Genomic DNA, 13,515 nt, shown 5'->3' on the forward strand with positions numbered 1-13,515 from the left:
ACACCTCATGTTCCAATGCATCTTCATATTATATTGGCACCTGATGCTCCAATGCTTAACCATTAAGAAAGTAAATGGTTAGTAACTCAATTTAGGTGATGTGACGAGGACACCTCATCTATTAATTGGATAATCCGAATAGTGGGTAGCCACGCGTAACAATAATACTTTTTTTTTTTTTTTTTGTTGAAAGACGTAACAATAATACTTGCATATATGAACTACTTCCACTTCACAATTTATAGCATTAGTTAACCTGAAAAAGATGTAAAGTAGTAAAGTTTGGGATACCGAATAGAACATTAATTAAAGAAATTTTTAAAAACTAAAGAACAGGAAGGAACAAAAATCTCTTTCCCAAGTTCTTCAAGAACTAGACCGAATATTTGCCTCCCTTTATTTCCAACTTTCGAAGACTTTTTTCTGGTCTGAATTCCCCAATTCTAAAATCTAATTCAGAAGAAACAATTTCAACACTCTGATGTTCATCAAATTTGCTGATTTAAAAGCTCAGAAGAGATAATTATTCACATAGCAAAGTAGATATCAGTAGAGAGAGAAAGAAAAAGTAGAGAGAGAGAGAGAGATGGTGATTCGGAAAGTGGGGAAGTATGAGGTCGGAAGGACTATTGGTGAAGGAACTTACGCAAAGGTGAAATTTGCTCAGAATACTGAGACTGGTGAGAGTGTAGCCATGAAAGTCCTCGATCGGACTACCATCATCAAGCACAAGATGGTCGAACAGGTCTACTCTTACTTTAAACTTGATTTCTAGGGTTTATAAATTGTAGAATTGCATGCAAAATCAGGTTTTGAATTTATGTTTAAAGTGGATTAAATCATGAAAGTGTTAGAGATTTGACTTTCGAAGTCATCAATTTTTTTTCCAATTTGAGCTCATTTTAAGTTTAAAATTTGTTGCTTTTCTGTTCTTGAGCTCTTATTGGGTTCAGTATATTTTGCTATTAAATAGACACGATTGGAAGTTTATAAATGAAGCTAGGTTAACCCCCAGGTGAGCCATTGTAGTCTAATTTTAAGAAGCACATATTTGTTAAATTTTCGAAATACATATGGTTAGATTTGTGGTCAAGTAAGAGATCATTGTTGTACTACTTCTAAATGAATAACATTGTTCTTCGTTGTGGGTTGGGCTAATATTCACAATCTCACTAAATTTATGAGATAATTATGGTTTTTGGAAGAAATGAGCAGAATTCAGCTCTCGGCGTTGTACTAGATCAATTGTGAGACTATAACTTTTGAATGTTTCTTCAAATTCAAATTTCTTTTAGATCCTCAACCAATCAACTTAGATAAGTCTGGATAAACCCATTACCCATGAGAAGGTCTCAAGATCGATAGAAGATCCGCAACTAACTTAATGCATATCGTTCAGAAAAGTAACTTATACCTTATGGGTTACAAATGATACGAAATAAATTTTTTTGCTAATAATACACAAAATATATTACTAAGGATACTAAAAGAAATTTGAGTCTGGAATATAGTTAGATCATATCTTAATTTTTTGAATCACAAAAAAGTTTATTGTGGTTGCTAAGGTGCTCATGTTTGTGATGTATTTTCGTTAGATTTTTTAGGTGGTCAGATGTGCATACTTGAAATCCTACTACTCCTTTGCATAGTAGATCTCAGGACCATGTACAAACTGGATTCTATGTGACTTGTTTGAAAAGTGTAAATGTGTCTTTCTTTTTTTATTGCACCAAAGAGAATTCTACTTCCAATCCTGATTATGGTAAATGATTAGCCCAAAAGTTGATATGCCGCTTTGGCTTTAGATCCCCATAGACTTTTTGCTCCATTTGTCAATGCATATTTGTTACCAGGTGGCTTTTTTTTTTTGCATTGTTTGATTTCGGTTCTCTAATGTCTTCTATGCAGATCAAGAGGGAGATATCGATTATGAAGCTTGTTAGACATCCATATGTTGTTCGTCTATACGAGGTAAATCTTATTATGCCTTAACTTCTAAACTTCTATGTTATTCTGTAGGGTATAGGGATATAGGCATTAGTAGTTGTGCTAGAGGATGGGACATATTCACTGATGATCATACAAGCAATCTATTCTAACCCAGGAAGTGATTGTTTAGGTGCTGGCTACCCGTGCAAAGATATACATTATCTTGGAGTTTATAACAGGAGGTGAATTGTTTGACAAAATAGTAAGTACGTGAACTCAAACTCAAAGAGTTTTACCTTACTACAGTAAGTGGATCCGCTAAAATTGAGTGTCTTATTAAATGACGGGTGTTTGCTTCCAGGTTCGCCATGGACGTGTCAGTGAGAATGAGTCCCGGAGATACTTCCAGCAGCTCATTGATGGAGTAGATTGTTGCCACAGTAAGGGAGTCTACCACCGAGATTTGAAGGTGTTTCACTGTTGAAATCTAAAAACGTGATCTTCTCTGACTATTGCATGAAGTCCTTATACTTGTTTATTTACATGTAGCCTGAAAATCTTCTTCTAGATTCCCAAGGAAATCTCAGAATTTCTGATTTTGGGCTTAGCGCTTTGCCAGCTGAGGTAAGACTTATTCACAAATATTTCCTTTTCATTTCTCCTTTTCATATTACTAACTCATAAATTCTGTTTTTGTATCTTTTTTTTCCTTAGGGTGTAAGTCTCCTTCGTACTACTTGTGGGACACCAAACTACATTGCACCAGAGGTATTTTATTAGGATACTTCTGAGTATAGCTTTATTTGCACGCAAGCTATTGTGCTATTTTCAATTACTTCCAGTCTCAAGCAGTGCATGGTCTACTCCAGGTACTCAGCCACAAGGGTTATCACGGTGCTATAGCAGATATCTGGTCGTGCGGGGTTATTCTGTATGTGTTGTTAGCAGGATACCTCCCTTTTGATGAGATTGATCTTACAACATTGTATAGTAGGGTATGCGGTATTCTTGCCTTCTATTTGATCTAGTTTTGAGCGAGGGCAAAATGATTACGGGATATAGATGTGTACTCATTCGCTGCCATATTTCTTTATATGATCAAGAGGACTTGTGTTCTGGTTTAATTTTTAGTGTCCAAAAAGATCCTTAAGCTAAAGCTTTTTTATAAGTTATTGGTATGCGTAATAACACCGAAGGAGCTTCTTGTTGAGTTTTTTGATGAAGTAATTACACTTCCGAGCTTAGAAATGTATGCAGCATAAGTCACATTTGGTACTTGGATCCTCGATCATTGACAATTATTTTTTTGGCAGTCAATTTCAGTAGTGGCATTGTCCTACTGCTTGATTTGTCTTATCTGAGGCAGAAACCAGCAGTATTCCTTGTTCCTAATTCACATCTATAGCATGGATATATTTATGTGCAGTTTTAACCTATCCTTGAGATTATTATTCTGTAGCATTTGAATTGTTTTTATTTCTTAACAGATAGAAAATGCAGAATATTCCATTCCATCTTGGTTTCCTGTTGGAGCAAGATCATTAATTCGTAGAATTTTGGACCCAAATCCTCAAACTGTAAGTTCTGCTAGATCTTGACTCTCATCTTATGACTCTGTGCTTCCTTTAGCTATTTGAAATAACAAACTTTTGTTTTCTTTCCCGTACCACTAAATGATTTACAATTCCGAACATATCAGGAGTATTTCTCCTTATTGCCTTGGTCATTTTTCCTTAGCTACTGAGTATAATCATTTATGCTTACAATTATTGAGATCGCAATGTATACCAACTTCTAGCGAGCAGTTTCACCTTTTGCTTACAAGCTGTCTCTGAACATATGTAGCGTATTTCAATTGAAGAGATCAGGAATGATGAATGGTTTAAGAAGGGGTATGCTCCTGTTAGGCTTGTTGAGTATGAGGATGTTAACTTGGATGATGTATATGCTGTTTTTGACAATCCTGAGGTTTGTAAAGCTTTCAATTTCGTTCAATAACATTACAAATTGTTCTTGCAGTTGGTGATCCACTGTAATTCTTGCCTCAATTATTCATATCTTCTCAATTGGTTAACATAAGTATTTGACAGTTATTGTGTTTGTTTGAGTTTGCTGTTCCTTTCTAATTATTGTTCTAATTCTGACTTTGACAGGATGAACAAGCTAATGAACAGGTTGGAAGTGAAAACATGAGCCCCATGATACTAAACGCATTTGACCTCATTATTCTCTCTCAAGGCCTGGATCTTTCTGCGATGTTTGATCGTGGACAGGTATTTTACATTTCTTTACTTCAGGGAAGCGAAAAAATATATCTATGAGTAAATAATTACTCACATGGAATTATCAATCATATAATTTCTTCATACATATGCATAATGATACATATATAATGGAGATACATAATATGAAACATTTACATGTATTTAATGTAATATGTAAAAAAATAATCAAAATACTCATAATCGAGCTCGTGGGCCTTTAGATGGACCTGGATCGGGCCACACACGGGCCCAGGTAAACCCATGGGTGCCTGGCCCGGGCAAATACACAGGCTAGCCTGGCCCGTCAAAGTGTAGGAACGGGCCTGCAAAAAACGGACCGCACTCCGGCCACCCGGCCCATTTGACACCACTAAATGAAAGATTCAAGGGGTTGCCCTTACACACGTCATTAAATTTATTAAACTATTCTCCTGAAGTTGTACCACGAACATTGTGTGGACTCGTGCTACGAATTCCAAGCCCCCTTGGTTCATCTCCTATAATGTTTTGCTGCCCCATATAGTACATTTTGTTTTTTGCTATCATCTACTCCCTTTTGGGAGCTAGGTTTTTTGGAGAAAATACACTAGAATGGCTGCCAATTCATTCTTGAGTAGGATGGTCCTTCTTGATGACAGAGAGTATTTCTTTTCAAACCTGCGAGATTACTTGCCATTTTCTGCAATAAGAAATCATATGATTCACACCTGTGTTTTGGTTTTAGTAAATAATTTCCCAAGTACTTACTATTGAGCTTCATTTTCTTCACCTCAATAATATTCATTACTACTTTCCTATCAACTTGACAATTTTGCTGAACTATATCGAAGATTTGTTAATCTGAAAAAGTGGCAGAGTGATAATAGATACAGGCTAAGCAGGCATCCCTGTCTTAGTCCCCTTCCATTTCTGAAGTTCCCTTTTGGTCTCCCAATGTGCGTTTTTGTGTTAATGGACTTCTTTCCCGACAGAATGCGAAGAACCAAACCCGATTCCTATCAACCAAACCAGCTAAGGTAGTTCTGTCAAGTATGGAAGTTGTTGCTCAGTCTATGGGTTTTAAGACTCATATTCGTAACTTTAAGGTAAACTATTCCCACTATATTGGTTTTCCGTAATCCGTATCTACTCATCTACTGATCTGCGTAAGCGTAGTGCTTGAAGATTTGTTTGTATTATCTGACTGTGGGTAAGTTAATTTTCCAGATGAGGATGGAAGGTCTTTCAGCAGATAAGACTGGACATCTTTCCGTTATATTAGAAGTAAGTTCCCTACAAGCTCAGAACCTTCTCTACCCCTTTTCAACTTAGCGGTCCACTTATACGACTCTTGTTCATTGTTGTCAAATTCAGATTTTTGAAGTTGCTCCTTCATTCTTCATGGTGGATGTTCAGAAAGCGGCTGGAGATACTGCTGAATATCAAAAGGTAAGGATTTCCTTAGAATATGCTCAAATTTTTATTCAAGTAAGAAAAAACTGCTGGATACATTCAACTGTCGGAGCTTTCACCACGGCTTGGGCATAAGCCTTATACAACTAGACTCCAAATTTGGTTGGTTGGAATATCTGTGATGTAACACCCGTCTAAATACCAACCATATTATCCTTGATTTAGACATGACCCAAGCTCACTGACCTAGTTCCACATGGGATAAGATTTTTCCTTGGCATGGGCCTGCCCTAGACCACCCTAGACTTCTACAACTAATGAATCTAGGTGTCAAAATCCACCCAAAAGGCATAGCCGATAAATAAGACAAGGTGTTATTTTATAACCCAGGTCTGGAAGGCTTTCTGAGCAATGTGGGACTAATTACCTTGCACAGGAAACTTCTAATTGACATCAATTCGTAGCGAATAAATTAATGGGATTATTTTCAAATCCCATTAATTTCTTTTAAAACACAAGATTTCCCCTTACTTTCCCGTACTTTTTCTGGTTTACAGTTCTACAAGAGCTTGTGTAGCAAGCTCAACGATATCATCTGGAAGGCAAGCTCAGGATCGAGCAAATCATGGATCACAAAGACTAAAAAAAGCTGATTATGTATACATTAACTATTAATCATGGGCTGATCTCATATCTATAATGCAAGATGACTTCGCTCGGCAAACAAAATACAGCTGGCATATCTAGCTTGGGTTTCTCTCTGTTGTGTTCTAGATTTTGGGTTTGTGAGTTGTTTGTAGCATTATTTTGTACTATGCAGTTTGAGTTGTAAACTTGTTTCTTTGTTAACTAGACAGTTCCGTCATCCTTATTTCATGTATAACAGAAGCTGCTTATACGAGTACAAGATTCAGTTACTTTTTCACGCCTGTATTTCAATAAGGGCTGCTAAAAAGGCCCCTTCAAAGACTAGAACCCCGGTATTCTCCAACTGACTGCAGATTTGATGAGTTCGCCCGGTCCACTCAAACAGTACCCCTTGACTAAGGGCTCCGTTCGGCGTAGGTTTGTCACTAATGTCATTAGAACAAAAACATGCCCTAGTTTTCTTATCTCTCGTGCCCTATTCTTTTTTTCTTCCAAAAGAAGAAGACCCCTTGGTTTCTTCGTTTTGAGTAGAAATGGTCATGTAAGTTCCACATTGCTCAGAAAGCCTTAAAACTTGGAGAAAATTAAGGGATGATAGCTGTCCTCTTTTTGGTGGGAAAAGATCTCATGGGAGCAGCATCTAATTCTCCCCGTGGGTATGATCTCCAGCTCATCCAATCACTGCTCATAAAATACTTCAAAATGAACCCCATTGGTTTCTAGAAAGAGGAATGCTGTTCGGTTCCATATCTTACCGTGTTAATTGTTAAGTCCCTCCACCAGATAATGATCTGGACCGTTCATACTTTCAACGGTGCAGATTATAACCAAAGAAGGTAAACCCACGCTAGCTGATCTCTCCCTCTCTCTTGATTTTAGTGTTGGAATTTAGATGGGCGATTGGTAAAGGGAGCTGGAAATTATTGTTGGGGAGCTATTATGGTTGGGGAGCTATAAAGATTAGTAAGGGGAGATAAGACTTTTGGATTATTATTTTAAAGACCTTTAATGTTACGGATTTTAAATGTGAAACTCATAATTTGAAGGACTCAAGTGTAATATAGTCAAATATCTCTGAAATAACAAAAAGAAAAACATTTTCTTCCTCTTTCACTCGTTCTCCTTTCTGAATTCGAATCTCCTAAATATCCCTTTTGCAATCTTTTTCCTTCATCAACTACAAATTTACAGCGACTTGTACTCGAGTATTTTCCCTAATGAAGAAGACATCAACCAAAATCGAGAAACTATTTTACTTTTTTCTAAATAGAGAAATTTCACAAATAGAGAAACTATTTGATTTTTTTCCCCTGACCTGGGGGGAAATTTTACAAAAATTTCTCTAGGGAAACTGTTGAACGAACAGAAATAGTTTGTCTGTTTTTTGGCAAGTTTTTAAAGTTGAAGGAAAAAAGAGAAATAAAATTTAACCGAAAATATTTGTCTTGCGAACTCCTTACATCTTGAGAGAGATCTTCATCTATACTAACACTGTTTGATAGGGTTGGTGGTTGTTGGTTCGACTGAAAATATATTTTTCCTCCATTAAAGAAGCAACATCATAAATATCTTGCGATATTGGTAATGGTTGTAACTTGATTGTGGAGAAGAAAAGAGAGGTATTGTTGTTGAAATATTTAGGGTTTAAGAAAAAATAAGAAAGAAAAGAAAATTTACTATTACAACTTTTTAATTGTAACTATTTTTTTTAATCCCTCTTTATTTCATTATTTAATTTCAAATCCGAAAAAATAACTCCTAATACTAAATTGGTATGGGGAGCTGTAGTACAGAAAACTGGTTTTTTTGTACTACAGCTCCCCAACAACAATTTCCAGCTCCCCTTACCAATCGCCTTTAGATGCCGCCCTACTCTCTCGCTCTAAAAAAGGAACTCTCTTTATCATGAATGTCTTTTTTTTAAGTTGTTAGATGCCGCCCTACTCCCTCTCTTGATTCTAGAAAGCCCTAATTTCTAGAATGACTTTTTTTTTGTCTAATGTTCCAAATGTTTTGGGAGTGATCAAAACCTTTTAAAATGAATATTACTCCCTCTGTTCCATTTTGTTTGGGTGTTATTCCTTTTAAGGAAGTCCCGAAATGTTTGTCCACTTACATTAAATAAGACTCATTTATTACTAATTTTATTGATGTTTCCTAGCCTACCCTTACTTTTAATACTAGTGAAAAATTTCTATTGGTTCTACACTAGTTCCAATGTAGTTTTTATTGTAATACTCTAAAGTAAATATGGGTAATTTAGGAAAATACATTTAGTTAGGAAGCAATGAATGACAATCCTTAATAAGTTGGATCTCCCAAAAGGTCAAATAAAATGGGACGGAGGGAGTATGACTTTTGGGTTGGTTTTAAGTTGAACATGCATCAGAATTGAGCGAACCTGAGTTCTTATACTCATGTTTTAAGTTGGTTGTGCACGGGCGGATAGACTGGATGACCTGAGGATATGTGTACAATTCCCCTTTGGTATTAGTCCCACTCCATTCCGTCCCGACAATCCGAAATATTTACCTATTGAAAAGTATTTGACAAGTTGAAAAAAAATTAAAAGTTAATAGTGCGCTTGGAAGACGGAATCATGATTCCACGGATTCATGAATAATATTTTTTAGTTTGTTTGCCAACTAATAAGAATCCTATGATTTATTATTATTTGAGTATTTTTAGACATTTCTTTAGAAAAATATTGAATAAATCTTGTTCTCGAAACTCGTTTCTCAAACATCGTTTCATTCAAGAACTCTATTTTCTTCGTAATTATTTTTTGTAAACAATTTTTTTTTTTAATAGTTTGGGTTATTTCCCTAATGGCCCCCAACTTTGTGACCAGCTTCCCGTCTGGCCCCCTACTTTACGAAAAATACCCATATGGCCCCCTTCCGTTATAACACTGTCACTCTCTCTCTCCTTCATCATGTTTTCTCTCTCTGCCAAGTCACGCCACATCATCTGTTACGCCACCTCATCATCTTCTCCGGCATGGGTCGTCGGCCGGCCAAATTTTCGACCGGCGACCTTCAAATTTTTTTTTCTCTCTCTCTAAAAAAAGAAATTTTTTTTATTCTCTCCTCTCTCTCTCTCTCTCTAAACTCCGGCGAAGGGAAATCGTTCGCCAGAGTTCGAATCTGTTCAAGAACAGATCCGTCTTCCCTTCGCCGGAGTTCGAGTCTGTTCTGAACAGATCAGTCTGTTCTTGAACAGATCGAACTCCGGCGAAGGGAAACCCCTTCGCCGGAGTTTAGAGAGAGAGGGGAGAGAATAAAAAAAAACAATTTTTTTTAGAGAGAGAGAGAGAAAAAAAATTTGAAGGTCGCCGGCTGGAAATTTGGCCGTCTGGCGACCCATGCTGGAGAAGATGATGAGGTGGCGTAACAGATGATGTGGCGTGACTTGGCAGAGAGAGAAAACATGATGGAGGAGAGAGAGTGACGGTGTTATAACGGAAGGGGGCCGTATGGGTATTTTTCGTAAAGTAGGGGATCAGGCTGGAAGTTGGTCACAAAGTTGGGCGCCATTAGAGAAATAATAACCCAAATAGTTTTTACCGAAAGCTGTTATTACCTAAAAAAAAGGTTTCCCTAAATTATTATTTTTTTCGAAATTCATTTTTCTTGGTACCCGAAATTTCATGACACCTATTTTTTTCACGAAAATCGTTTTTTTTTTTCCCCGAAAACCAATTTTTTCGAACATTTTTTTCGGGAAAAATAGTCTTTATGAAGCAAAAAAGTTTTTATAAAATTTTTCGAGAAAAAACCAGTTTTCAAGGAAAAAACTGTTTTCTTGAAAAAAATCGGATTCGGAGAAAAATTATTTGGGGAAGAATCGATTTTCGCAGGAAAAATCGGGTTTTGAGAAAAAACTATTTTTGGGGAAAAAAAATGAATTTCGGAAAAAATAATGATTTTTGAAAAAAAAACGATTTTTGGAAAAACAAATGATTTTTGTAAAAAAAAATATGAATTTTGGAGAAAAAAATGATTTTTGAGAAAATAATATTTTTACAATAATTATTTCGTAGAAGGAAATATTTTTTTGTTGATTTTATGTTTGAAATTTAGGTTTATTAATTGCAAATCCTAGAGGGTAGGGTGAGATTATGGTCCAATACAAATTTTGGAGTTAGGAATCCTTAGAATTCAAGAGTCTTAGGATTCTTGGTAGCCAAATAGACCAAGGATTCATGATTCCTACCAAATCTCACTTTTGATAGGAATTCTGCAACCAAACACACCATAAGCATTTTTGTTAGAAGACGAGTGACAAGTGGCTCCACTTTTGCTTTGCCTATTATGAGTAGGGCTGGTAAAAAAGCGCCCGGTCCCGAAACTTGAAGCAAGTACCCGCGGCTCGAAGGGCTAACCGGTGCTCGTTATCGGCCACAGGCATAACCTACCCCGTATAGGGGTGGGAATCGGTCCGGGTCGGGTCCGTCGGGTTCATGTCATTCATCGGGTCGGACTTTAAACTCTATGTTCGTTCGGGCTTTCGGTTTTAATCGAGCGGGTAATTTAAAAAATCATAGTGTCCAAAACTCGTCCAACTCCGTCAAACTTTTCGAATTTCTCGGGTATCGGGCGGTCGTGTATCGGGTTTTCATTAAAATTTCAAAATATCTCAGCCGAAATGACCAAAATATTTCTATCTCGATAGTACCGGAAATTCTATCGAAACTAAAATTTAATTAAGTTTCTCTTAACAATGTTGTGTCAAGGGCACTCCGACCTTTGACAACAATATATATATATATATATATATATTATACACTTCAATTACTTTAAAAATATATCTATATATATATATATATAATACATACAAGCAAGCATATGTATAATGTGCATAGGTATTATCATATAAATGGATAACATTATTAAGCGGGTTATGTCGGGTAAAGATTATCGGGTTGGCTCGGGCGGGATGCCGGGTAGCATTTCGAAACCCGTACCCGACCGGTTGATCTCATCGGGTTAAACCCGCCTTTGGGTTTCGGATACCTGCGCGCTCTAACGGACTCGGGTACCCGTAACGAGCTTCGGGTTTGCGAACGTTTTCCCAGCCCTATACCCGTACGCTTGACCGCCCAAGCCCGTTCAAGTACCCTAATAGTAATCAAATAGAGTTACCTTTACCGTCCGGTCCGTCTACTATTCTACCCGCGGATAACCTGCCCGTCCCGATTCCAAGCCCTAAACATGAGTGGCGCTCTCATAGAGAATGCGGGTTAAAGAAGATTGATCCGAGCCCGCCAGATAGAGACGCTAAGAGCATTACAAGGGAGCCGTTTTATGGTCACCCTTTCAATATTGTCATTATACTATTGGTTCTGGCATTTCTTCTTCTATACTTTTACTACAAAGTGAGACCATATTTTTTATCTAATTTTCAGTGGGGATTGTTTGTTTGGCAGCTTCCGCATGTGCGGAAAAAAAACGTACTAATTTTTGTTTATCATGTTACCAGGGGTTTTAATCAAATAGGTCAAAATAATATCGAAGATAAGTAAAACAGTTAAACATCATCAAAGATTTCATAAGGTGGGTGACTTGGGAAACAGGGTGCAAGACTTTCTCAAAAATGGGTCCACTTTAGTTGATTTTATTTTTTTAATTGTTAGAGGGAATCCATTTTGAGTGAAGTATTTTTGCTTTCTTTTCTGTTCTCTATAACTCTACCACCATTTTTTATCCGCTCTGACAATGGTTGTTGGCAAACGACCATTGTCGATGACTTTCAATATTTTTATAATCTTTCTTCTCTTCATTCCACCACCTTCAACCACCATTGTTTTTCTCTCCTTTTTCCTCTCCTTCTCTCTCTTCTCCTCTCTCTCTCTCTCTCTCTTTCTCTTACTTGTTGTTTTTCGACAAATTTTTCGCTGGAACGGCACTAATTTGGGTTCCCAAACCAGTCTAACATTGACTGGTTTGGGTTCCCAAACCGATGACTGGTTGGGGATTCTCATTCCCCCCAAACCGCCATAAACTGGTTGGTGGAATCCCCAACCAGCGTAGTGGTTTGGGAGAACCACTAACCGAACCTGGTTTGGGATTTCCCCCAACCAGATCGGCTTTCCAGCGAAGGGGGGATCCCCTTCGCCGGATTAAATATCGAGAGAGTGGGAGAAGTTGAGAGAAGAGGGAGGAGTAGAGAGAGAAATTAAGAGGGCGTAATAGAAAGAAGAAAGATAAATGGAGATTGTAGTTTTATTGGAAGGAGAGAAGAGAAAGAAGAAAAGAAAAAAATGGTGGTGGTCGGAGTTAGAAATGGTGACCGGAGTTGGTGATCAGAGATGAGGAAGAAGAAGATGAGTTGTTTCTTTTTAAAATTTTGCACCCCGAAAAAATTCGTCAAATACACATCTTCCATTTAAAATTTTCTACCCCGATAATTTCCTAATTTCCCCAAGTCACCCACCTTTCATAATTATTGGTAATCAGGTAAAATAAACATATAAAGACAAATACTTTTTTTTTATTTTGTACAATTTATTCTTTTATTTATTTTTTAACTTGAAATGTGTGTAACTTTTTCTTGAAATTTCAGATTTCTATGGACTTTATATATTTAGAAGGGAGATTTTATAAAGGGCCCCCATTTTTGTTAAAAGGGTTCTTCCTTTAAAAGCGCCCCCAAATTTCTCATTTTGGTTAGAAGGACCGTCCAGAAAAAGGCACTTTCCCTTTTCTAGTTTGATCCAACTGTAAAGTTAACACCATTAGGTCAAAATTATTCAAACCAAGAAAAAGTCTTTTGACCGATCAAAAGCCTCACCCCTCTTTTCATCGTCATCTCTTCCTCATAATCCTAGGTTTAGTTTTTTTCAATTTTTTGGAAATACATTATTTGAATACTTGATTCTACTGGTTAGCAACACAAGGAAGAAGATTTGAGGACCTTATTTGGAAGCATTTCGTCTGGAAGCGGGTGAAAATCAAGAGAGAAAGAAAACCCTCATGTGAGCTTTCAAGTCACACCATACCGAAAAGCTATTGGTGGCAAATACAGTGGGCTCGAGCCATAAATGTTGCATAATTCGGTCTGAGGCCAGCGGAACTTGGGCCAGTAGCACCAGTAGATTTTGGGCCAATTTTCGGTGGGCTCGGGCGAATTATGTAACATTTTACGGTGGGCTCAAGCCGAATTATGCAACATTTCTCGGTGGGCTCGATCCGTAAATATTGCATAATTCATCCTTAGCCCACCGAAAATTGGGTCAGTAGGCTCTGTTTCATCTTCTTCTTCAGTTTATCTTCTCTCTTTC

The 13,515-nt window shown here is 37.1% G+C and overlaps 1 protein-coding gene across 1 annotated transcript; it reads left to right on the forward strand.

Moving 5' to 3' along the window:
* The first annotated feature begins 244 nt into the window (after positions 1-244).
* LOC147538128 (CBL-interacting serine/threonine-protein kinase 8-like) lies at positions 245-6,510 on the forward strand. Its single transcript, XM_086644954.1, has 14 exons — positions 245-745; positions 1,909-1,971; positions 2,120-2,191; positions 2,291-2,398; positions 2,479-2,553; positions 2,644-2,697; positions 2,799-2,924; positions 3,417-3,506; positions 3,775-3,897; positions 4,083-4,202; positions 5,165-5,278; positions 5,400-5,456; positions 5,547-5,621; positions 6,143-6,510. The coding sequence occupies exons 1-14, from the start codon at positions 587-589 to the stop codon at positions 6,236-6,238; spliced, it is 1,332 nt and encodes a 443-aa protein (XP_086501080.1). The 5' UTR covers positions 245-586; the 3' UTR covers positions 6,239-6,510.
* The last annotated feature ends 7,005 nt before the right edge of the window (positions 6,511-13,515 follow it).

This window comes from Eschscholzia californica, unplaced genomic scaffold (assembly GCF_041429995.1).
Source record: "Eschscholzia californica isolate CP2 unplaced genomic scaffold, dmEscCali1.0.p SCAF_5, whole genome shotgun sequence".
NCBI classification, from domain to species: domain Eukaryota; kingdom Viridiplantae; phylum Streptophyta; class Magnoliopsida; order Ranunculales; family Papaveraceae; genus Eschscholzia; species Eschscholzia californica.

Excerpts from the sequence above, each read along its gene's own strand:
- LOC147538128 (XM_086644954.1), top strand. The coding sequence starts at position 587 with ATGGTGATTCGGAAAGTGGGGAAGTATGAGGTCGGAAGGACTATTGGT. Across the intron at positions 2,698-2,798 it reads CAAACTACATTGCACCAGAG|GTACTCAGCCACAAGGGTTA; the intron begins GTATTTTATTAG and ends GGTCTACTCCAG. Across the intron at positions 4,203-5,164 it reads CGATGTTTGATCGTGGACAG|AATGCGAAGAACCAAACCCG; the intron begins GTATTTTACATT and ends CTTTCCCGACAG.